This window comes from Xiphophorus maculatus, chromosome 10 (genome assembly GCF_002775205.1).
Source record: "Xiphophorus maculatus strain JP 163 A chromosome 10, X_maculatus-5.0-male, whole genome shotgun sequence".
NCBI lineage: Eukaryota > Metazoa > Chordata > Actinopteri > Cyprinodontiformes > Poeciliidae > Xiphophorus > Xiphophorus maculatus.
The window spans coordinates 15709764-15734242 of record NC_036452.1 but is presented as its reverse complement, the minus strand read 5'-3'; the positions used below and the strand labels follow the sequence as shown (position 1 = coordinate 15734242).

The 24479-nt window shown below is 38.6% G+C and overlaps 3 protein-coding genes across 4 annotated transcripts; 1 reads left to right on the top strand and 2 right to left on the bottom strand.

Annotated features, from left to right (window-relative positions):
* Window positions 1-1926: 1926 nt before the first annotated feature.
* Window positions 1927-7676, bottom strand: msl1 (male specific lethal 1 homolog). 2 transcript variants are annotated; one of them, XM_005805378.2, is made up of 9 exons: window positions 7572-7676; window positions 6376-7039; window positions 6082-6281; window positions 5638-5999; window positions 5460-5521; window positions 5303-5370; window positions 4302-4426; window positions 4105-4177; window positions 1927-3389 (listed from the first exon to the last, which is right to left on the bottom strand). In XM_005805378.2, exons 2-9 carry the CDS (start codon window positions 6976-6978, stop codon window positions 3299-3301), a joined length of 1584 nt encoding a protein of 527 aa, XP_005805435.1. In that variant the 5' UTR covers window positions 6979-7039; window positions 7572-7676; the 3' UTR covers window positions 1927-3298. The 2 variants fall into 2 exon arrangements, with proteins under 2 accessions (XP_005805435.1, XP_005805436.1); XM_005805379.2 differs by having other exon boundaries at window positions 5680-5999.
* A 936-nt stretch (window positions 7677-8612) lies between these two features.
* Window positions 8613-13872, top strand: snf8 (SNF8, ESCRT-II complex subunit). Its single transcript, XM_005805380.3, has 8 exons — window positions 8613-8841; window positions 9387-9437; window positions 9541-9679; window positions 9774-9878; window positions 10732-10804; window positions 10908-11049; window positions 11885-11959; window positions 12750-13872. The coding sequence occupies exons 1-8, from the start codon at window positions 8788-8790 to the stop codon at window positions 12885-12887; spliced, it is 777 nt and encodes a 258-aa protein (XP_005805437.1). The 5' UTR covers window positions 8613-8787; the 3' UTR covers window positions 12888-13872.
* Window positions 13873-14192: 320 nt separating this feature from the next.
* calcoco2 (calcium binding and coiled-coil domain 2) lies at window positions 14193-24410 on the bottom strand. The gene is made up of 15 exons (XM_014471171.2): window positions 24303-24410; window positions 23644-23827; window positions 22733-22829; window positions 21581-21741; window positions 20883-21008; window positions 20656-20781; window positions 20477-20575; window positions 20296-20393; window positions 19867-19936; window positions 19559-19726; window positions 19257-19445; window positions 18557-18673; window positions 18303-18477; window positions 16838-16866; window positions 14193-15835 (listed from the first exon to the last, which is right to left on the bottom strand). The coding sequence occupies exons 2-15, from the start codon at window positions 23812-23814 to the stop codon at window positions 15671-15673; spliced, it is 1791 nt and encodes a 596-aa protein (XP_014326657.1). The 5' UTR covers window positions 23815-23827; window positions 24303-24410; the 3' UTR covers window positions 14193-15670.
* Between the last annotated feature and the right edge of the window lie 69 nt (window positions 24411-24479).

The following is a 24479-nucleotide window of genomic DNA, read 5'->3' as shown; positions in this document are numbered from 1 at the left end:
GGCCGACTGTTAACAGCGAGCAGGCTGTTCCATAAGGTGTATGGCTTTCTGTTTGAGGTATTTTCATTTACTGTGTGTGCTCTGTATCTTATCATTACGAGGGTCATTATCCTTCATAGGTCTAGAAAATCCTCTTCGATTCAGTTAAGACGCTGCCAAATGACACATGTTGTCTGTACAGACTAACTTCTCAAAGCATGATGTATTTACGGTTTAAATCAACACTAATTACAGAATATTCAAGGAAAACCAAAAAAAATCTAGAGATGTTAAAGAAGGCTAAATTTTATGACTGACATTTAGAAATGTCAGCGCATTTTGTACATGAGGTGGGTTTGGTGTTTTTTTTTCTATCATCGATGTTAAAACGTTATCAGCATTTTTACTCTCCTTAAATGTGGAAGGTTCTAGTGGAAAATATAGTTTATTATGATGATGGTTATTGAAATTTGACAAAGAAGGCTATATTCTGGAAAACACTCCTGGCGATTCTTTTACTGACGTTTATGAGATCAGCAGTGTCCTTATTTGCAAAATGTTAAGGAGTTTGTGGTGTGGTGAGTTTTTTTGTTGTTTTTTTTTTTGAGAAATCTTAATTTTGGCTTTATTCAATAAACATTTTTTTTCCAGAAGACTGGCGAATGGGTCAGTTTTCATGTGTAAAACATGTCATTATTTGATATATTTTGGACACTCTCAGCGTTTAAGAGCAGATTGGGGAATTACATGATTTGCACTTTAACATGAAGGGTTCTTGTAAATAGGTGAGAGAGGCTTTTTCATGGTATAATTGTGTACTAATCCTTTGTTTAGTTCAGTAAAGTAGCTGTCAAAATGTAATTCCAAGATTATCTCTGTCATGCCACTCAAACTATAGAACACTGTCTGCAGTTTGTCTTTTTCATGTTGCATTTTGACCTAATGGGTAACTTCAAGTTACAATTTGCAGTCAAACCCTCTCTACTTCATTTAGCTCGGACACTCAGAATCAAACAAGTCAATGATTAAGCTGTTAAAATTCTTATTGATTTACTTAATAAGGTTATTTGTGGGCAACAGGAGTTTAACATAGACAGGACCTAAAACGGTCTGGCTGTTGACTCCGTCCTTGACCGTTTTTGAGGCATAATCTGCGGGTTCCTAGTTGTTTAGTAGATTCCAATTGTTTCATAACCCTGGGATAAATAACGTTTCCTACATCTACCAGTTTACAAAGATGGAGAGGGGACAAAAAAAATGGAAGAACATGTGGGAAGGAAGGCCAGATATGATGGAAGAAGTGAGGAAGACAGAACTCCTCACAAAGTAAAATATAAAGAAAATACAATGAAGGTAAGACCAAAAGGAATAAACATTTGACAACAGGATAAGGAATAGTCTGGAAATACAAATATATCCCCCCCCCAGGACCTGGCAAATGCCAAAGTTAAATTTCTAAATTTTTTATGGTGCACAGGAACCAGTTTTGTATAAGAACAAAACTGGAAATCTGAGTCTAAAAAAGTCAGAAATGAACACAAAGATTATGGAGCAACCATGGAGATATCCAACTTAAAATGAGTTACATTTTTTCTTGTTGATACACTCATCACACCCTTGTTTAATTTACTGCCTGAATAATTCACAACTCAGTTAAATAAATGCCTTAGAAAACTAAAGCACTGATGAATATTAATTTAGGAAATGGACCAAAAAAAGGAAGGAAAAAAAAAAAGCAAAGTCAAAAGCTAAATAAAAAACATCTTCAGAAGGAACCAAAAACTGTTGATCAGGACCAATTTAAACAGGACACAATAGGTGTCTTATTGTAACCCTTAACCCCAAGGGTTAAAGGTTAGGCAGGAAGAGATTGAAAGATGTGTGATTTGTATTCACTTATGGGCAGGAATGGATCTGAAATGCTATACATATTGAAAAAGACAAATGTGTGTCATAGACATTAATTTTATTCCAAAAAAATTATTTTCAAAACGGTCAATTTGTCAACATACAATCATAGAACAATATTGAATGTACTGAACACTTCCAACATTAAATAATAAAAAAATAACAGCCATGTTTTATGTACATTTGTTTCTGAAAGCTATGTACAGTGACAAGAAAAAAAAACATGTTGCATTTCCAAACTGCTTAGACCGCAGAACAGGTGGAGCGAACGCCTGCAGAGATCCATCGCTGATTGTGAGGAGCTCAGAGAGGAAAACGGGCAGAGAGTGTTGAGAAGCATACAGGTTGCTAGAACTACAGCAGAAAGCTTTATAGTAATCTAAAACATCTCCGAACTCAGGAGAGCAACGCATACACATAACCTGCCTAATATTTGCTGAACGCGAGCATGTCTGAAGGTTGGAAATAGAAAAAAATAAAAATAAAATCACCTGTAAAGCGGAAGCTGTTCGGGCTGAAGGCTTGTTAAAGCAGAAAAATAACTCTCCTTTTCAATTGTCATGCTTCCAAAAATAACTATATTTTTAGTAGTTTTAGTAACCCAGTGAGAAGTAAAGATTCTCCTGTCTTGGGCTGAAGCCATGCTACCATCTTCTTTTTGCAACAGGTAAACAGTCCATGCAGCTCACATGAAAAATGAACAAAACAGAGAACAGATTCCTAAGTTTAAAGCCAAGTGCGTCTATTTCCACTCCTCTGTTTTCGTGAACGAACCTCTCAGCTAGACGATCTGTTTCCGTACACTGAATTGGCTCAAGTACTGAGATTATTTTATATATGTAGTCATGCTTGTTCAAAACTCCCATATCACAGTTAACATTGACAAAATCTTATTAAATTTGTGTGCAAACAATAAGAGCAACACGATACAATCGAATTTTGATTTTTTTTTTGTCCCACTTAGGCAAGGAGAAAAGCTACTCACAGCGAGAATTATGTGGCTGTATTGCTTGTTATACAGAGTTTAAGCTCCTCTTTGCGTGACTTAATATTTCACCCCAACATGCTGAAGATGAGGCATCTCATCCCGCCAGAAGAAAATGCATCAAAACTGATTGAAACGCCATCTTTGAGTGATTAAAAACTGATTTCTAATGGCACAGCTTGAACAAAAACATGCTCTGAACTCTTGGATGAACAGTTGCAATCGAGTTGACTAATCTTGCCTCTTTTTTTTTTTTTTTTTTTTCCAGTTTTCTGCAGGAGAGAAAACCAGTCTGTGGTTTCATACCCCACAGACTGAAAGCAACTGCAAGTTGCACACAATGATTAACTGACTGCCCTGCCCTGAACTGTAGGCCATTTTAAAACTCAGTCATGGAGCCGCCCTGCTGTCGTCGCGTTCCGGGGTTCACTTCCGACAGGTTCGGTGAGGCGTGTGTTTCTTGGGCACCTCGATGCGACATCGGCTTCGCTCGTCCAGCCAGGGCAGCTCGAAGTTCCTGGAGGGAAAAATGTATTCGAATACCTTTCAATCCAACGGTTCAACACACGAGAATAACTTTTGTTGTTAAACCATTTGGCATTTCTTGTTCAGATAAAAGGGAATCAGCTAAAGTAATTAGCCTCTCTAATTTCTCCAGGGGTTTCGCTTTAAAGCCAGGCTTCAAATGCACAGTTTAATGTGGATTGGGTGAAGATAAATAAAAAATTTTAATAAAAAATAATAGCAAATATTTTACTATTGTTAGATTGTCTCAAAGCTGCTATTTAGAATTAAAATTAAGCACAGAAAAACCTGCTTAGTACATAAAAACCCCAACAACATATGTATAAATAAAAATGTGAGAAAAATGCATGTGTTTTAGTGCCCCACAGGGAGTTATGACAAAGCATTCAAAGGTGAATAAACCAAGTATTTCATACAGCAATAAATACAACTTGGTGACTTCTTAATTTAGGATTTCAAGATTCCTCCACTGAATGAATATCTTCCCAAGTTCTGAATGTCTCAAAACTTTTAAACCAGGAAGAAATCATTTTCTCCTACTATAAAATCTTAAGTTGTTCAAACTTTGATTTAACATGATCAAAATGGGGGTGGGTTTAAAGATTGCAGTACATTGCAGTGCATCTGATGCAAGCTTTTTAACATATCTCTTAAAACAGGTGTACAGTCAAAGTGACAGAAAGACAAACCAAAACCTGCAGACTTACTGCTGGGAGAGTTTGGGCAGCGGCCGACCAAATGCAACCACAGGCAAAAACGGAGTGATCACTATAGCTTCAACTAGAAGAGAGAGAAGAATTACAATTAGAATTAAAAGAAAAAGAAAAAAATTCAAAAACTTTTCCCCGCAGTACCCAAGTTTTTTTTTCCTTCCAAAACTAGATAATAAGTCCTTCAATAGTACCGTCTTCAGTTTCGGGGTAGAAGGACGACAGCTCGGGCTCGGTCTCCTGGACGGTCTTCTTCCTGTTCATGCGCTGCTGCAGACGCTGGAACACGCGCTGCTCTCTGATTCGCTGGATGTCCCATCTGAAAACATTAAAGAGGAAAATTCAACATGCAAAATGCAGGAGGGCAAGTAAAAAAAAAAAAAACATGAGATACCAGGAACACTAAGCAATTGGTCATTCAGTGAAGTGTTAATTGCATTTTTGTTACTATTTTCCTAAGCTAAATTCTTGAAAAAAATAAGTGAATACATAAAAAAATTAAAATAACTAAATTTAGTGTTAAATATTTTCGGAATTCCATGAGGAAGGTTAAACACAACTTGTTATTTCCTGGTCTCTAGAGCTGGAGCGACGAAGACATGAACACACAAAAGTCATCATGCATCACAGTCGGATTTTAAAAAGTAAACATATTCACACAGAAAATTTGAACCAAACATCCATCTGCTGATTCGCCACATTGACCACTGAAACATCGTCCTCTTAGTTAAAAGTTTATAACACAAAACACATCCATGCATGATTTGCATGATGCAAGTCAAACAGATTGAGTTTTGCTGGTTGAATTTTTTTATATAAAAATCAGGGTTGCAGGATATTTAATGTGTGTGCTGGCAATATTGCTGGATATTGTAATTGGAGTATTGACTGTAAAATTCTACCTACAAGTCTTATTGGGTAAAAAAACCCAGAAAAAACAATACCAGGTTGTAGTGAAGGCAAATCCTAGGTGTCAGGATAGTTTTTTTTTGCATATTGCAATAATTAATCATTTGTAATATGTTGGGTTGCAGTTTTAGTTCAATTTCATTTTTTAACATCCACTTTATTCAAATATATATAAATATATATATATAAAAAACATTCTCTTTCTGCATAACTTAGTGTTAACTCCACTACTCTGCCTTGGTTAAACTCTGAACACCAAACTGCATTAATAAGTTTATTGCTGTACCTTTTCCTCCTCTTCTCGTCCAGCTCCAGCTTCGCGTGGCGTTTCAGAAACGTGCCGTCATCCAGCGGCTTGAAGTGAACAGAAGTCATATATTTTCATTAAAACCTGAAATGCTTCCGGGCGGTTTAAAAATTGTTTCCTTTTTGATTTTCCTCACCTCTGGGATATTACAGGCATCCTCCTCCAAAGGCTCTATGTGGTTTTCCCTCCAAGAGGGAACTGGCAGGTGGAAGGGTAGAAAAAAAAAAGGAGGGGAAAGGAAGTTATTCATAGACGGTGAATTCAGCAGAGTGGATTGCTAAAGTGATTGAAGTTGGGATTTAGGTTAGGCTTACAAACAATCAGCATATCATGTACTACATGAGGAGTCCACTCACTGGCCACCTCTTCCTCCTTTTTAGGGGAAGTCTCACGCAGAGGGGACAGAGGAGGTTGGTTCCAGCAACACAGATACATCTCTGTGGTTGACATGAAGGGCAAATCCTCCATCTGGCAGCTCAGCTCGGGCTCCTCTTTGCAGGGGAGCAAAGCGTCCCTTTCTGCGCCGGACCTGGCTGGGACAGACTTCTCTGGGGTTTCCTTACTGCGCAGCTCTCTTTGGTTGGGAGAGCCGGGCTCTGTCTCAGACTTTTGGGGGCTGAGCTTTGCACTTTTACCCCGGGATTTCTGAACCTTTGCCTCTCCGAAGCAAGTTTTCCTGTGTGCGCAACAGACCAGCAATTTTTTTAACATTCAACCCAGGTGTTAGTAACATGAGAAGCGTCTGCTGCTTATTTTACCTTTTTTGACCTTTGCCTCCCCGGCTGAATGGGAGGGGAGTGGCCGCGTTGGGCTGTGGACTCTCTTCTATGTCCAGATCCCACATGTCCTCTTTGTCAGGGGTCCACGGCTCCAGGGGCTGGAAAAGGCGCTTATCACGCGGCATGTCCTTCCTTGTGAGCTGGAGACGACGCTCCATGCGCTCAATGCGTGCAAGCAACTGCATAGAAAGATTTAAAAGAAAACATACAACTTAAGAGAACATAAGGGATCATCAAAGCGGTTAAAAAGAAAAAAAAAAACATTATACGCACCGTCTCTTTATCTGCCTTGAGATCATCGATCTCCTTGTCCTTGGATTGTAGCTGTTGCTGCTGCTGTTCGATGAGGTCCAGCTGCAGGAGGAGAATCTGTCGGAGGCAGTTAGCCTGTGCATGCGGACTTGCAGGGGTCTTCCTGATGTTCCTCCACTTTCCTTCGGAGGACAGTTCAATAGAAGCGGTGCCCAGAACTCCAGGAACAACCCCTTTTGTGCTATCCTCAGCACCGGCATCCTTTGGATTATTGTTCACTGCCATTTGAGGATTATCCATGTTGTCAACAGAGAGGGGTTTACCTTTCACCGGGGTTCCCTCACCCCCCATTGGTCTGACAGGGGACGTTATCCCCAGAGGTTTGTCTCCCTGAACCGTTTCTGGAGCTGTGGCAGCTAGGGCAACTTTACTTGTCATGAAACTCTGATCTAAGTCCTTGGATCTGCTTGGGATCTCCCGTCGTTGCACGTTCTGAACATCTATAGCAAAGTCACAGGGCTCGTTCTTGATGCTCACAGGACCCACGCTGTTGACTCCGAAGTCTTCCGTGTCAGCCTTACGTTTGAAACCCGGTTGTGGAAATTGTTTGGATCTCAGAGTCATGGCGATCACGGCCACTTCTCATCCTGCAGCCCCACACCGACTTCCCATCTGGACGCAACAGCTGCAAAAAAAAAAGAAACACACGCAAATACAGAAGTCAACATACAGGTGTTTGTTAACCAGACAGCCTGCTTTATGAAAGTCGGGAGGGAAACACATACATCTGTAAGAAAATCTCCAGCTAAAGAATAGTGGCAGATTAAAAATGCATCCTTTAAAAAAAAAATCTCTTCCAGGATTTCAAATTCACGCTTAGTTGTGTTACGTCTGCGATACAGCAAGTCCGAACCAAAATATTTAGTTTTGAAGGAATGTAACCCTCCATTTCTGTAGTCGGGCAGACATTTTAAAACAAGGGCTTCCAACAAGGACTCGGGAGTGGCTCTGTAGGACACAGGCAGCAGCAGCCAAGCTCCTCCATTTTGGTTCTCATGAAAAACAATAACAGCCAGCTAGCTGGCTAATGTTAGCCGGCTGCTTTTACAGAACTAAATGTGTCTGCGGAGGAAACAGCGTGTTATGACTAAGTTGTAGCAAACAACATTAACCGAGAACCGCCTTTATTAACATGTTCTGGTGGGTTTCAAGCTTACCTCGACCACAACTCGAGTGAGACTTCAGAGTGTCTTCATGTTCCCTCCTCAAGACTCGTTTTAAAACGCTGCCTACAGCGCATGCGTAAAGTGTTGGATGGCCATTTCTTGTTTCGGAGGTTTAATTCAGAAAAGGCACCACTAGAGGGCGGCAGCACACTCCCCACTAAATGCTGCATTATTAAATCTATGACGCAATGTTGTTACATATGGAGGAACAAAACTCCATAGTTACATAGTGTTTCTTTCCTTTTATGTTTTCAGCCAGAGATTGATACTTTGAATTTCAAAATTATGACATTGAATCTCACAAATATGACATGTTATTGACAATTAATGCCTTTTTGTCTCATCAGTTTGACTTTGAAACTAAAATAATGACTGTATCTCACAATACTGACTTTAAACTCGTTATGATTGAGAAACTTACATTCAAATGTGATTTAGTGATTGATCATTTTTATTTTGATTCATATTATTATAACTTTGACTCAAAATTATGATTCTTACATTCTATAATTTTGGAGTGTATTTATAATTTGAACTGACTTTCTTCATAATTCCGAGTTTTAATCTCAGTATTCTCAATTATCTCTCAATTTTCTTCAAAATTCAACATTATTTTATTTTTTGAGTGGTAATCCATCCATCCATCCATCCATCCATCCATCCATCCATCCGTCTATTGTATAATCTCACTCAAACATCGAAGGTTGCAGAATTACTAGGACTTATACATTTTAAACGATACTTTATTGATATATTTATGACTTTGAGTCCCATCATCATCATGACTTTAAATCTAAAAACTCAAATTTTCTGACTGAATATTTTTAAACATTATTATGATGACGTTTTTGTCTGATTATTGTATATATATATGTATATATGTACGAATCAAATTGTAACCCCCCTCACTGTACCTACACCCCCCCAAAAATAAATAAATAAATAAATAAATAAATAAATAAATAAATAAATAAATAAGAGACATGTTCACAAAATTTCGTCAGTAGAGTTACGTACTTCCGGTAGCGGCTCGCCAGGCCAGCGGAAGTGAAAGTAACACGTTTCCGGTGGAGCTTCACTCTATGGTCTGCAGTTAAGACATTTCTCGTTGTTTACTATGAAATAAAACATATCTGCACTGTTCGTGTGGTGAAATTAACCGACGTTCGGGTCGCTATATACAATATTTGATCCAAATCTCGACAAAATGCATCGCAGAGGTGTTGGTGCTGGGGCGATAGCTAAAAAGAAGCTAGCAGAGGTAGGTTTACAGCTGTTTTTATAAGATTTACGTCACTATTTCAACGTCTCTGTAACTACATATTGACTTATAAGCCTGGTTTTCAAAGACGATGAAAAGTCTTGAATAATGCTTTGTTTTCATATAGTTTGATCAATTGAATCCAATATAAAGATGCAGGTGAATGTGACAACTTTTCAAAAGTAATCTAAAACAACTACGATACTTTATTAAATTTTGAAGTGAAATATGTAAATCATCAGCTGTGATGCCAAAATGTCATCATAAAGACAGTGATTTAAGGTTACAAAATGTTTTGTGGAGTTAAAAAGTTACATTTTTTAACTCTCGTATGCCAAGGAAATAGAAGTTCATTTAAATCAAACATCTGTCTAACATTGTGATCAAAGCTAAAGAGAACCCTGGGAGTTCATAATTCACTTATAGATTGTGATTGTATGTTTCATAGATGATTCCCTCAAGGCTGCCTGCTCTTTTACATAAATGTTTCTACTTCTAAAATGTCCAGTCCCTGTATGCCTACTCTGTTTGTTACTTTTCTTTAGGCCAAATACAAAGAAAGAGGAACTGTACTCGCAGAGGACCAGATAGTTCAGGTGAGCTTGTGTTTGAGTCTGCCTTGTTTGTTTCGATGTATATATTTACCATACAGAAATAGCACCTTATTCACTGAGTCTGTGTGTTTTGTTTATGGGCCAGATGTCAAAACAGTTGGAAACGTTCAAATCCAACCTTGAGGAGTTTGCCAGCAAGCACAAACAAGAGATCCGTAAGAACCCCCAGTTCAGGGTCCAGTTTCAGGAGATGTGTGCCACCATTGGCGTTGACCCGCTAGCTTGTAAGAAAATCCTGATTCTTTTTCATACGTTTTCCTCACTTTCCTTTCAATGAAGCCTCAACTGACACTTTGAAATGTCTCCTTTTTTCCACAGCTGGTAAAGGCTTTTGGTCCGAGATGCTCGGTGTGGGAGATTTCTACTATGAGCTGGGGGTACAGATCATTGAAGTGTGTCTCGCCCTGAAACACAGAAATGGAGGTTTGAGTTTGGGTTTTTTGAAAGATGATTAGTTCTCAATGTTTGTACCGGAGCTCAAAAGTTACAACTCTGTCTCTAAGTGTCAACTCAGTCCTTAAGATTATAGCCACCTCCAGACAGCAACAGTAATTTACAAAATAATGGCCTTTGAACTTTTACTACAACTTCAAATGATTGTGTCACAGTAGCCAGTTAATCAATGAACCACATGATAAATTAAAATGAGCTTGACAAATTCCACTTTGATGATTAATATTTTTTCGAAGGGCAATATTATTTACAAAGAAACCATAATCTATTTTAGTTATGCTTTTGGTTGCAAGTGTTTTTTCATTCTGTTTTATTTATTGTTTTTGGTTGTTGTGTTTTACTTTGAGCATTTAAAATATCTTGCTGTTCCAGTGTCAAGTGTTCTTTACAAGAGTGAAGTTTATTGGTCGTTGACAGAGCAAAATTGCATTGTTATGTTATTGTCAATATTACACTTGAAAATGATCTAAAAATTGATCATTTATCAAAAATAATTACTGGGACAGTTTATTATTAATTCATTTATTTGTTATCATGATATTTCTAACTGTGGGCATGCATTTCTTCAACAGGCACAGGAAAGCTAGTTATGCTAATGGGAAGATGGATGAAGATAATGCAGGACAAACAAACATAAAAACCCAAGACTTAACCAGAAATCCCAGTCAAATATTCATAAGTTTGAGGTTCTAATGGAACAAACTCTGAAAAAGTTCCCGGCGTGTGAGCACTCCGGCTTTGTGCCTCGGTTTATCAAAATGAGCTTGTTGAGTGAAAACATCTCACACACATTCTTATCCTCTGCGGTGTTTGTGTGTGTCAGGACTCATTACTCTGGACGAGCTCCACCAGAGGGTGCTGAGGGGTCGGGGTAAATATGCTCAGGACGTGAGCCAGTAAGTTCCTCAACGGGTCAAATTGCGTTTGATCCAATCTGCATCACGTCTCAGTGATCCATGCTGCGTGTGTCTTTTGAACGGCTGAACTCATCCTCCACAGAGACGACTTGGTCAGAGCCATAAAGAAACTGAAGGTGATGGGAAACGGTTTTGGGATGATTCCCGTTGGCGGCTCTTACCTGGTCCAGTCGGTCCCAGCAGAACTGAACATGGATCACACTGTCGTTTTACAGCTTGCAGAGGTAACACAAAGAGTCAAGACCATTTGGGGAGTTTTTGTGAGCATTCATGAAGATGATGACGATTTCTGACAGGCCACTTGGCAGTCTCTCGTGACAGCTAACATCAGCTGTTGGAAAACAGAGATATGACCGAATTACGGTGTCGCTGATTTTAATTCATCCATCATCTACCGTGCACTGGCGAAGATTTACATTGAGAAAACCGCATACACGCGAATCCAGATGTATGAAGCTGTAATTAAATAACTAATCCAAGCACATTTCGTTTTGTACATCATCAATATGTAACTGAACAAACATTATGGAATACCAGATTCCTCCCTTGACATGCCCTCGATTTAAACAACTAGGTGTAACTAGTTAAACTAGTTATCAGTTACCTGTGATTCTCCTTTCTTTATGATTAAATGGAGCTTCCCTGTATGTGCGCTTAAGACACTATTAAACAAGATGGAGGTATCGAAAACCTAAAAAAATCAATAAGTAATTATGTCTTATGTTCGAAATTTGACTAATCTGGTTATGTTATTCACCACTTAGATGAATTATTGTTTGTAGATGCATAAAAGTCCAGGGAAAATTTGTGGCTGAGGCATTGCAAACTCTTTGCGTGTGCTGATCTGCATATCCGTATCACAGTACCATAGGTGAGGCTTAAACCTATGGACTTGCCTCAAGTGGGCCCCGTAAAACACCAGCTGAGTTTTTTTTTTTCCCACCAAAAATATCTGCTTCTCCGATTTCCTGCTTGAAAAATTAGGTTTTTCATTACAAAACCGAAGCTTGTGTCTGTTTGCTGCAGAGTGAAGTAATTTGTTTCTTTCTCGGTTTGTAGAACAAAGGATACGTCACTGTAAGCGAGATCAAAGGCAGCCTGAAGTGGGAGAAAGAACGGGCGTGTCACGTGCTGGTGAGTTACCCAGCAGTCTGCTTAAGCAACTAGGTCACATTTAAACCCTTTAGCATTAATAAAGTGCCGATTCCCACTAACTTTTGTATGCACTTATTTTGCAAGTTTGTTATTATTAGATTGCAAAAATGTGAATAAGTATTTTACCTTTGCTAATCGACAAATTCTGGATGTGCCATTTAGTTAAGTCTTAAAAATTAATATATTTGCTTGGGACTTTAGTAGATCCTTATCTGATGCAATCGTTGACTCTTATGCTAAAAAGGTTTTTATGTTCTTACCTAAAGAAGGGCTCCAGAAGTCTGTATTGTGTTTTGTTTTACCAGAAAATCCTCTTGAGATTAAAAATGTATTTTACAAGGGAGTCTGATAAGGAAGTAAAGTCACAACAAGTGTAAAACACTAAATAAAGATCATAAAAAGCTTTTAAATTCAAATTCTTTTTTTTTTTTTTTAAACTTTGTAAGGATTCTTCATTTCAACATTCTTACATTTTGGTGCTATCTTTTTTTTATCAGTGTTTTTTTTGTTGTTTTTACTCATGATATTTTTATGTGTCATTTGGTAGCAAGACTCCTGAGACTTTTTGTCTTGATCAATACAAATGGAGACAGGAAATGTAACTACGCAGCAAACAGAGCCCCCCACTCCCATCAAACTATATACCAGCGCTGAAATGTAGCAATAAAATGTCTTTAGGGTTGAATACAAGTTACCTAAATAAACAAGAAGCCCCCTGCCGGAACTCCATGTTCTCATATTCTGCATGTCTGGCTCCTCGTATTTCCAGGATCATCTGCTGAAAGAAGGCTTGGCCTGGCTGGACTCTCAAGCAGCCGGGGAGGCTCAGTACTGGCTGCCAGCGCTCTTCTCCGAGCTGACCTCTCGTGATGTCACGCCCGAGGAGGCCAATCAGATGACGCCTTAGGGAGATTTGTGGGTGGATTGTTATGTTGTGACTGGTGGAGGCGTTCACTGATGTGATGCCAGAAAGGGCGGGTTCTCCGCCTGGAGCCGATGGACGGGCGTCACGTCAAGCGTCGGACTCGAGAAGGAGACGGTTTTTCCCAGTGGGTTGCAAAAGTATCCACACACCTTGAACCTTCTCATATTTGTGACATTACAGTCGCAAGTGTCATTGTATTTTATAGGAACTCTATATGAAGAAAGATTGTATGTGCTTTTTTTACAAATAAAAATCTAAAAAATGTGCTGTGTTTAGTATTTAGCCTAAAAATACTAATACTAGGCTCAATACTAAGAGCTGTAATTACACCTGCAGCTCTGAGGAGATTGAGATTTTTGCCAGTTTTCTTGCCTCAAGCTCTGTCGGATGGGATGGAGGGCATCTCTGAAAAACAGTTTCAAAAACCCAACTTCAAGATTCTCAATTGGACTGATTTCTGGACTTTAACTGGACCATTCTAGCACATGAATACTCTTTCATCTAAACCAGGAAAGAGCCATTGTTGTACTGTAAAACTTGCCTACAGCTGCAAAACCTACATGACACTAGTATGTTAATGAAACATAAAAAAAATAATTAAAATATTTAAAAAAAAATGAGTAATGCACATCATCTCCAGCAAAATGACTTGTATGACTGTTGTCATTTATTCTGATATTTAGCTCCATCCTTCTTCCCCATTAACCTGCTCTCTCCCTGCTGAAGAAAACTATCCCCATAGCATGATGCCACCACCACCATGTTTCACCTATTGGGTGATATGTTCAGGAAGCGGTGAGACAATGTGGAAAAGTTCAAGGGAAGGGGTGTGAACACTTTTTTTATCGCGCGATTGGATGGGAAATTCAGTGTAATCTTGGTGGAGGGTTGTTTTTTTTTTGTAATTATTGGAGAATTCCTCTGTGTGCTAAACATGTAAATGTTAAAAATGTCTTGTATAAAAAAATCTTTTAAAGAACAAACTTTACACCAGATTTGTCGTATGAGCTTTTATTACGCAGCAAAACCAGCAGAAAGTATTTCCCGTGATGCACACTTCTCGTCGGTTTCGCTCGTTCTCACCCAGGATGCACTTGAAATTCATCAGATAATATTAAATACACTCTGATCTCAGTATGGCAGACCAGAATTTGTGATATAATGTCAAAGGTGCAAAGCTTTGGTGAATACATTAACCTCTAAATGCTGTTTAAACCCTAATAGTTTGCTGTAACTGCCCTGCTCCCACAGAGTCCCACAGGTTATTCAGCTTGAAACTTTTTAAGGCTTTTTTTTTTTTTTTTTAGATTTTCGGTCTGTTGGATTTTCTAAATTGTATTTTTTGTGTAAGAGAAAGCTCAAACAAAAGCACTTGAGGTTCTCAATGACTACTGAATAATGATAATCATACTAACTGATATATTTCAGCGATAATTAAGATCAAACAAAGTAAATTTGGTCAAATTCTCTATAAATTTCAGAAATCCAACTCATTTTTAGTCACTTCCAACAATTAAACAAGTCTGTTGCAGTTTTTATGCTGATGGTAATTATTGAACGCGATGTGTTCATTTTATGAATGTTTACTGAATATTACCAATAATTTTTTATATAAAAAAACCCCCAGTACAATAATATCCAATAGTTTTCTACCGTTTGATCATTAGGTTGGTACGGGTCGGTTACCAGTACCGAGGTTAAACTTGTAGACCCGGAGAGTCACAGTGTGGAAACTAAAGGAATCCATCCTATTAATGTAATGCTGCTTAGCATCACTAATATCATTACTCTATAAACAGCAGAACAAAAAACGGTGTACTTTATAACAAGCTAATTTACATGATTATTTTGAAATTTACAGTTATCATATAGTTGGTTTGATCAGTATTTCTTTTCTTTTTTTTACTGCTTTGACATTCTGTTTTATGGGACTGTTGTACATTGCTGGCACTGACTTCAAAACAAAACAGTAAGTTACTAGATAAAGAAAAATAAAAACAAGAATTAAGCCTCAGATCTCAATATGTCGATAAAATACAGGAAAAGCTTTGAATTTAGTCTTTTCCCCCCCCCACAAATATTAAATCTGAACTCCCAAAAACAAAATAACAATCCACCTCTGTCCTGCATACGCAGTCTGCTCAGTTTTAGCCTGTAAATATGGAACATGGATGAATAATGGTGCCAAATTAAAAGATATAATAAACAGACATTGATGAGAACAGTGAAGCTCTCAGAAGGAAAGGACTAATTTGCCACTTACACAGATAAGTGACGGGTAAGTTAATGAATCAACTGGCACATCTATATATCAGGCAGTTGTTGAAGGATCCAATAGCCCAGACTTTCTGCAGATCAAACTACCTTTAAATCTGACCAATCCTGCTGGGTTATCATTCATTGTGGTTTCCCAACATTTTGGTCATTAAGGGTCATTCATCTATGATTGGAAATGAATTATTCTATCCCGATATTTAATAATATTATTTCTAAGGCATTTCCTACGTGTTTATTATACGCAATGCAGTTTTTTCATTTAATTAAGTCACTTGAAGAAATGTAACACAAAAAGCAGAAATAAATGTGGTATGATTTCAAGATGTTTAGCTCTCCATATGTGGATGTGACGGCTTATCATTCTAGCAGGTTTCAGGTCTAGAGAAGCGTCTGGAACTAAAATGACAAGCTTATGCTAACGTCAGTTTTTTTTTTTTCTTGTTTTTTTTTTAAACCAATGAGACCCATCAGAGACGATGACGCGGCTCTCACAGCTCGTGGCCGTAGACGTGGTCTTCGAATATGGACTGCTCCATGCTGTCGCAGATCACCGTGCAGAACGGACACACTCGGTGACTCTGCTCATGCTGCTCCAGCTCCAGCTGGGTTATGCCGGGGAAGCTCTCCTGGCAGTGACGACACACCCGCGCCGGCTGCCAGAAATAGGGCGTCAAGAGAGAAGGAGGAAGGGATTATGTTTTAAGTCCACTTTAAAAATAAACAGTAAACAGTCGCTCATGTGGACATCCAGGGATCATGTGTGCTGAGGGATGTTTTCCCCATTTATGTGTTTTGGTAGGAGCGCGGGACAGCCTCGAGCTTTTCTACGCCGATGAGCTAAAATGTTTGATATGTAATAAGGTGTAATCTGCGACTCGTCTAAGACATTTGTATGTCTTATGTCTCTCTCTTATTCAGGTCTAATTTGTGCCTAATATCTCCTTCGGTACAATAAAAATAATTTCTCTGCTTCCAAGCTGATGTACTTTCTTGTAATCTTTTAAAAAAATGCATTTAAGGTCTCAGTGTTTTCTGGTTTTTCTTTTGCATCTGGGCTCCATTTTTTTTTCCTTATTTGTGGTTCAGTACCTGGTCATTTTAGGTGAAATATTTTCCATGTTGGTCTCCTAACCATGACCTAATCACTCCAACATAAAAGCGCCTAAGCTCAAGAGATGAAGTATTATTGCGTGAATACACACAAAAAACCCCAAAATTAAATATGCAATTTTAGGGACTTTACTACCAGTAGCCTGCCTCAAAGACACAATTTGTTGCATTTCTTTGGTTAAACTCAATGCAAAACTGGATACAAACTTATGACTAAGAATGTAGAAACTGTATCTCTGTTCCTAACTTGCATTAATCAGATGTCGCTACTAAAGAGTCTAAAGCAAACAAATGACATCTGGAACATGAAAACGTAAACAAATACTCAAATATGTCTGCAGCACACTGTCATAAATGTTCTTTGAAGTATTTATGCAACTAAACTCACGTGTAACTTTATACAGAGAACTTTACAGTAACGACCCAACTAGTACGAATCAACAGATTATCAGCTCCTGATCAGTTATTCTAAGTATTTAACTGTATAGAATGTGTTTGTTTCACAAGTTGATATGTTTTGTGCTGAAGAAAATTATATGACTCACCTCTTCATCTGCTGGTACCACCAAGCTATCTGTAAAAGAAAAGGAATGAAGTCATTTAGTTAAAAACAAATTAAGATGTTTGACATTTTTTAAAGATTGTAAAAAGTGATATGATCAAACAGAGAAAAGGGTGGAAAATGAAGATTTCCAGGGTTTTTTCTTTACAAGGAGAGATCTGAAAGGAATGGAGTTCATTTGTATTCGGCTACAGAAAAATATTGGAAGAATGTGCTTTTTATTTGCAAAACACTGAGTGTGTTGGAAAAGCAATCATGGTGGAAACATGGTGGTGTCGGCATGGTACTGTGGGGACGCTTTTCTTCAGAAGAGGTGGGAAAACTGGTCAGAGTTGATGGGAACACGGACGGAGCTAAAAACAAAGCTGGAAAAAGGACAGATGGAGAACTTTGACCTTTGATTGAGTGTCTCACCAGGTGACTCAGTTCTCCGAGCGTAAACACAACACGGACCTCTCAGGTTTGTATTTGTAAAAACTTTTGAAAACCAATGCATCATTTTCCCTCTACTCCATAATCGTGCTCTACTTTGTCTTGGTTTGTTATATAGAATCCAAATAAAATACATTCAATATGAATTCTTTTGCAACACACAATAGATAACACTGACTGATGCCATTTATTGGCATTATGAAAGTCTTTTCAGTCATCAATATCGTGGAAATGATGCATTGCGTCAAAAAACTACATATAAATCACTTTGATCTCCATCTCACGAGAGCTTAAAAATAGAACCGCTTCGAGATTCATTAATGCCGCACTGGAAAACACAACAAATACGACATGTTGCGTTTTATGTGTTACAGAAACATTAACCCTGACAGGCCGTACTCAGATAACAAGAGGCCTCCAGGATGCAATAAAAGGACAAAGTTCAAACCTGAACCGCTGCACTGACCAACTACATTGGTCTACACTACATCATGGTGGCGACACCGCGGTTCATGGAGATGAGAGGAGCAGGTGAAATCGTGGGATTTAGCTCGCAGGTAGAAAGTGAATGTACAGTTAAGTTTGTCTAAATTTTGAGATGTGCAAAATAGCAGATCATTTGTGTTTGAGTTACTGGATTTTCAGTAATGCAGAGAGACGGCCTTGTGACTTTGCTTTATTTGACCATAAATGTTTTACATTTCTCTGGAAAGCATATTAGAAGTATTTTATTTTTTGTTATTTAAAAGCTCCTAATAAGAAATAAGAACTGTACCAAATTAAAACCAGCAGGTCAATGACCAGAAATGTAACAATATCTTTTTGTTAAAGGACTGAACATTATGACACGTAAACTATTTCTGAAAAAAACAAAACAAAAAAACCCATCAGACTGTAATCTGAAAAAAAACATCTGGAAATATTTTCAAATAAATACTTGTTTTGTGATTTGAGTAAGCTTTTAGAACAACAGACGACCAACCCTGGTTCTGCCTGACCACGCGTCCGTTCCTCACCTATGGTGCTGTATATGTGCTCCGGCTGACCCAGGATGTCCTGCTGGTCCTGGATGGCAGGAGCGTCGCTGCCTGCTACGATGGGGTCTGGCTGCAAGTAGGGCATCTCTTCAGCCACAGGTGAGGTGATGTTCGCATAATGTGAGCGAAGCCTCTCAATGTCACCTTGGAGAACCTGAGAGAATGAAGATGGTTCAGATTTCTGAAATCATGTAGGAGATTTGGATTTGGTGCAGATTTTTTTCTACATGTACCTGAACTTCTCTGCTGAGCTCATCTCTCTCTCGTTTGATCAGCTTGATCTCCTGTTCCTTATCTTCAATGGCGATGTCCTTATCTGCCAACATTGCATTCAACTCCCTGACCTGCATCTGAGAATATACAGAAGAAGAATGACCATCATTATACAAGAGGAAAACATCATGAACATTATTCTGTCAGTGGCTCTTCAGTTCATTTAATACAAAAAAAGCAATCAATGACAAAATCAGACAAAACCATAAATCCATTTTATAATCTCTTTTGAGGTTAATAAACTTTTGATTAAAATAACACTTTAGTTATATTAGAAAATTCTCTGAATATTTAATTTCTTACTCAGAAAATGTATCCCCTTAGAGTTAGTTTCTAGAGTAGTAAATTAGTTCCATCTTGGCTTCTTTTTGTAGTTTTTATTTAATTAAGTCATTAAGAAATAGACCTTGGTGTGGCTAATAATAAAATTAAACCCTCACTACATAAATCATCAGTTCTCACTGAATTTAAGTCTGAAGTATAATTACATAAATTGAGACTAAAATGCATCTTAATCTAAGACAAATACAGATATTGTTGCTTCTCTAAATGTGTGATGAAATTTGTGCAAAAATAATTCCCTTTTCAGATTGCTAAAGGTAAATAGCATCTTTTTCTTTGAAATGCAAGAAATGCAAACTGAAATTAACCTAGATTTACCTCAAATTTGCTGCTTTGGCGTTGCTCCATCTCACAATTTTGGGCCAAACTTGTTAGCTGCTCCTTGACGTCCCGCAGCTCATTTTCTGCAAACTCACATTGCCTGGTGACGGCCCTCTTCTCCTCTCTCTCGGCCAGCAGCTTCGCCTGCGCATCCTGCAGCTGCTTGGAAAGAGTCTGACACTGCGCCTGAAGAGGACGCTTCAGTAAGCCTCAACACGTTTACCTGAAATCTGTTCAGCGGTATTTTGAAGAGGGATTCAGTTCCTTGTTTAAAAAAAAAAAAAAAAAAAAAAAAGTACCGTGAGGTCGTCCTGTGGAGCCCTTTGCAGTGAATCTTGCTGTGAAAGCCTCCTGCTCAATTCCTGGTTCTCCCTTCTCACTTCGTCCATGTTGCCTTTGACGCTTTGCAGCTTTTGCAGTTCTAGAAAGATCCGATCCTTCTCTTTGGTGGTGCTCTGAAGGTCAACCTGGTAATGAGAAAGCACACATTTTACGACGATTGATGGATGTTTCGGTGACCTCCTGTTAGCCTCGCCTAGGACGCATTTTAAACCCTTAATAAGGCTAAAACTGTGCACTTCTGAAAAAAGAAGAACTGTAGGTCTACCTGCAGAAGCTGAAAGCGGTCAAATATGTTTGACAAGTCCCGGTCTGCTTCTCTGAGTTTAGAATTCAGCCTGAAATCACACAAAACAGAGTTTTATGGAAAAGTATGAATAGGTTTGCCAATCTTATATGTCAGCAAATCAGTTTGGTTACACAACTAACAAGGTTTTCAATATGGGGACGCTATATATATATTGCAGCTGATATGGGCAGCTATCAATAATAAGAATAATTCACAGAACAGTTATATTTTATACTAAGATTAAATTATTAAGTCAAGTTATATCATGAAGGCAGTTGGTTGAAATGCATTTTTTTGTTTTGTTTTTTGGATTAACAGAGTAAAGGGGGCAGAATATAAAATGTCCAATGACATTTAAAAGAAAAACCTTTTTTTTCCAGAAGAAAAAACAGAAAGTACAAACATTACTTGGCAATCTCATCACTTTGTGCATCCAGCTTCCCTTTCAGCTCCTCGTGCTCCTCTTTCATCTGATTGATCTTCATCACTGCCCGATCATATTTCTCCTTAAGAAATAATATGGATACAAATGAGCATAGGAAGAGGCTGCCATACGTTCCAGTTTAATGAGAAAGTGAAACCATGTTACCTCATTACTTCTAGATGACAGAGAGCTCAGTTTTTCCTGCTCTGTGGAGTTTTGTTTCTGGATTTCCATCCGCTTGGTCATTTCAATCACCATCTCCTCCTAGCAAGTAGCAGCAGCATCAAATTTAGCTTTTCATCCCGACAATTCAGCTTAAGTTTCACCACGAACTGATGACTAACCTTTAAGCGGTCGTTCTCCTTCATCTGCAGCTGCAGTGTGTTCTTGAGTTTTTCGTTGTGCTCCTTCACCTGATCCATTTCTTTGATCAGTTTAGCCATTTCTGCCTCTGTCTGGTCGTTCTGCTCCTGAACAAATCAAACACGCTCCGTCAACTTATCAAAGTTCACTTTAAAGTTTAATGACCCTCTGTGTTGGACAATGAGCAAAGGAACCCTGATGGGTTTACCTTGGAGCTGCTGATATCCTTCTGATCCTTCAGCAAAGCCCTTTTTAAGGTTTCGTTTTCTGCTCTCATCAGATCCAGCTGATTCTGCAGCTCAGCTTTCTCACGTTGACTCTGCTCAACTTGCTCCTGTGGTTAAATATAAGTTGCCGAAATCAACAAGCCGGAATTTAAATCACCAATTATGTTGAAGTCCAATTATAAAGATGTAAAGCGGATATAACAGTCATGTATCACGAGGAATGTCTGTTTTATAAGTGTTAAATTGGCTCTTTATCCACATTGTTAACAAGAAAAATTTGAAAGAGCTTCAGAAAACCTGAAGACCACTTTAAAAGATTAATAAAATACAACAAAATGGGAACTACAAGCACCATAGGTGACATATATATGCTCACTTCCTTATAATAATGTTTATTTACATAAATCCCAGGCAGTACAACTTTATGGAAATGACCAAACGGCAGTGTGAATGCAGAACCTTCACCTTCAATTTAGTTTACTGCAGATTGTCTCTTAGCATTTGGAAAGTTTGATTTGCTCTTACCACAACTGTAGGGAAAGTCACTTCAGTTCCCTGAGACTTAAATAGGAAAACTAAAATGATTTTTTTAAGTGTGCTGTCCAGTTTTGGTTATTTCCAGCAGTTACGTGAGCTAGGTTTACATAACTAAATCTATGTACAAATTTGCATGGGATACCTGAGTCGTGATAACCAGCAGGTCATCATCTGCGATGCTCTCTGTGTTTTGTTCTGATGGATTTCTGAAACAGAAAGGAGTGCTGGCTCCTCGGACCTGCCCGCTGTTGTCAATGTAGCAGAACTGGTAGTACTCGATCTCGTCTTTAGGCAGGTAGTACTCTGGTAGGAAAGTGAAGGAGCAAACTGGATGAACTTTTATGCTAGATTGTAACCTTGTTACTTTTATACATCTTTGTATGAATATGTACATTTTTAGTCAGTAAAAATGTTAAAAACACTTTAAAAATTAGCAACAAATTTTAAATAAACAGATGGCTGAACATCAACATTGATCAGACGTCTCAGACAATATGTGCTAAGAAAACCGCTGTAGAGTTTTGCAAATTGTAGATAAGAGTTTTAACAGATTTTCCTAAATATTTGTTTTTTATTAGAAAAATCTCCAATTACCAACTATAGAACACAAAATATTGGGTTGTTCAACTGTTTATCACAGCCCCAACAAGAGTTCTGCATGCAAATGGTGCTGCGCCGTAGCTTCATTTGGTTGTTTTCTAGTTGGAAGACTGGGCCATAAACCCAACTCTATTGCATTTTTCCTTAAGGAGGAACTGGCACGGGCATGAATTTCACTAATTTAAAAAGTGAATTTTTTTTTTCCTTGCTGCAGATACCACTGCACCACTTGGTTGCAGAATTGCAGCATACAGTAGTTTTCCAAGCTACGATACTTTTTTTAGGCAAAGGTGCCAAATGCAGCACATCAATTAATAAAACAAAAAAAACACCTGTCATTCTAGTTTTACTCAGAAAATTTTAGGGGAGTCGGAGCTAAATCCTCCCCATTTTACCAAAATTATTTGGGACATGTTAACAAAAAAATATCTGAGTATTACAATTGCTACTTTATTAGTAAATTCAAAATATTTGACATTTTTCACCATCTTATGAACTCCACGTTTAAAGTAAATCACTCCCAGATGAAAATCCACTGGATGTAAAACAGGATTAGTCTTCATGCTACAGTTATTTGCAAAGTCAGATTTCAAGGTTATTTTTGCTCACAAAGTGTAGACGTGACGCACAACGAGGAGTGTACATGACAAACAGGAAACAAGGTCTTTCGCCATGCAGAGAAAGTGAAACTTACCTTTAAACACAGCTTGTCTCATCTCTGTCTGTTGAGCATCATGGACTGCCTCCACCCACACAAATGTGTGATAATCCTTTGTTGAGCTCCACCCCACCTGGTCAAAAACACAAAACAAACAAACAGAAAAACATACTCATTTAAGATACTATCCAGTGGCAGGCATTTTTTTCCCCACTAGCAATAAAACACAGTATATTGACAAAGTATGAATTTTCACTTCAGGATTTTACAAAACACCTTAAGGGGGAAAAAAAACAAATCTTCTGTGTTTTTGGGTTGATGACATCACAACAGGCTAAAGTGTAGCATGGCTAAACATGGAGGATGAGCAACGTTGATTGATTTTTTTAAAGGTTTTGTCAACTCTAGTGGCCTTTATTTCACAGGTGTCAGACAGGAAAGTGGGTTGAGAGAGGGGGAAGACATGAGGCAAAGGTCACTGAGGAGTCCTCATCCTCACGTGATGTCAAGCGAGCCCTGTGTGCAGGGGTGGTCAATCCTGGTCCTCGAGGGCCGGTGTCCTGCAACTCTTAGTTGTCTCCCTGGTCCAACACACATGAATCCAACAGCTGAATCACCTCCCAAGTTCAGTCAAGTTCTCCAGAGTCCTGCTAATGACCTCATTATTTGACTCAGGTGTGTTGAAGTAGAGACACATCTAAAAGTTGCAGGAGACCGGCCCTCCAGGCCTGGAGTTGCCCACCCCTGCCTGTGTGTATGGAGACCTACTTAATACAAAGGTACACTTGGGACAAAATGGCACACTAACTAGAAAAACTGACCACGACAAGTTGTTATAAAAGTAATAATCTACATCTTACGTGAGTTTGATTTAAAAAGGAGGAAAAATCTGGCTAGTAGCTCTAATTTATTATGACTGTAAACAAAATGTAAGAGAGGTAGTCCACCTTGAAGATGCCCACCCAGTCCCTGGGATTTGGCTGGAAGGCAGCATTGAGAGTGAAGCGGCAGGTGATGGGGCTGGAAGGCGGGTATGAGTAGGGGATATCGATGAAGACCACCTGAGAGAAGGTGCAAGCCGGGGGATCAGTCGCTGCTGCCTCTGGGAAGGTCTCCATACCGACCTACCGTCTTACAACGAAACACACGACAGCCCATAAGCTTGATTGCAGTAAACAGTGAGCACAGATCGGCTAGTTTAACGTCAGAAAGCAGCTCCCTTGTGTTGCCAGCCTACATTCTTCCTGGCATTGTTTATACGCCTTCATGCGCATTTAGAATTTTGCTTTCGATTGTTACAAAACTGCTTACTCATATCTTTAGGATTAACGAATCACTTTACAACAAACATAAACAACCGAAAGTGCCCAAGTCATTAATGTGCTCAAGTCTTTTTTAATTACGTTTAATGTCTAATGTCGCTGAAAGGATTATATAAAAACGACAGAACAAAACTTCTTAAAACCGAAACCAAAATAGTATTTCAGAGTGTACCGCAAACACATGCTGTTAAAACCGGCAAAAATATATATGTCGTAAGCGTTAGTTCGTTCAAAACAACCCAGTGAGTTATAAGAAAACTTTAAGATAAAGTCATAAAACTTACATTTGTTGTCAGTTGACGCAGCCCTGAGATTTCCCGTCTGTTTCTCACAGACGCAGCGACTGAGGTGTTCACGTACACCTCGGACCTTTGTACTGCCACGGCATGTAAAAAAAAGAAAAAAAGACACACTGCGCACGTCAAAAGAACAAAATCGAAGATGTTATTCAACCTAACATA

Excerpts from the sequence above, each read along its gene's own strand:
- msl1 (XM_005805378.2), bottom strand. The coding sequence starts at position 6,978 with ATGACTCTGAGATCCAAACAATTTCCACAACCGGGTTTCAAACGTAAG. Across the intron at positions 6,282-6,375 it reads TCAAGGCAGATAAAGAGACG|TTGCTTGCACGCATTGAGCG; the intron begins GTGCGTATAATG and ends CTTTCTATGCAG. Across the intron at positions 3,390-4,104 it reads CTGCCCAAACTCTCCCAGCA|GAACTTCGAGCTGCCCTGGC; the intron begins GTAAGTCTGCAG and ends TTTTCCCTCCAG.
- snf8 (XM_005805380.3), top strand. The coding sequence starts at position 8,788 with ATGCATCGCAGAGGTGTTGGTGCTGGGGCGATAGCTAAAAAGAAGCTA. Across the intron at positions 8,842-9,386 it reads CTAAAAAGAAGCTAGCAGAG|GCCAAATACAAAGAAAGAGG; the intron begins GTAGGTTTACAG and ends ACTTTTCTTTAG. Across the intron at positions 9,680-9,773 it reads TGGCGTTGACCCGCTAGCTT|CTGGTAAAGGCTTTTGGTCC; the intron begins GTAAGAAAATCC and ends TTTTTTCCACAG.
- calcoco2 (XM_014471171.2), bottom strand. The coding sequence starts at position 23,814 with ATGGAGACCTTCCCAGAGGCAGCAGCGACTGATCCCCCGGCTTGCACC. Across the intron at positions 21,009-21,580 it reads TGCTGGTTATCACGACTCAG|GAGCAAGTTGAGCAGAGTCA; the intron begins GTATCCCATGCA and ends ATTTAACCACAG. Across the intron at positions 18,478-18,556 it reads AGCTCAGCAGAGAAGTTCAG|GTTCTCCAAGGTGACATTGA; the intron begins GTACATGTAGAA and ends TCATTCTCTCAG.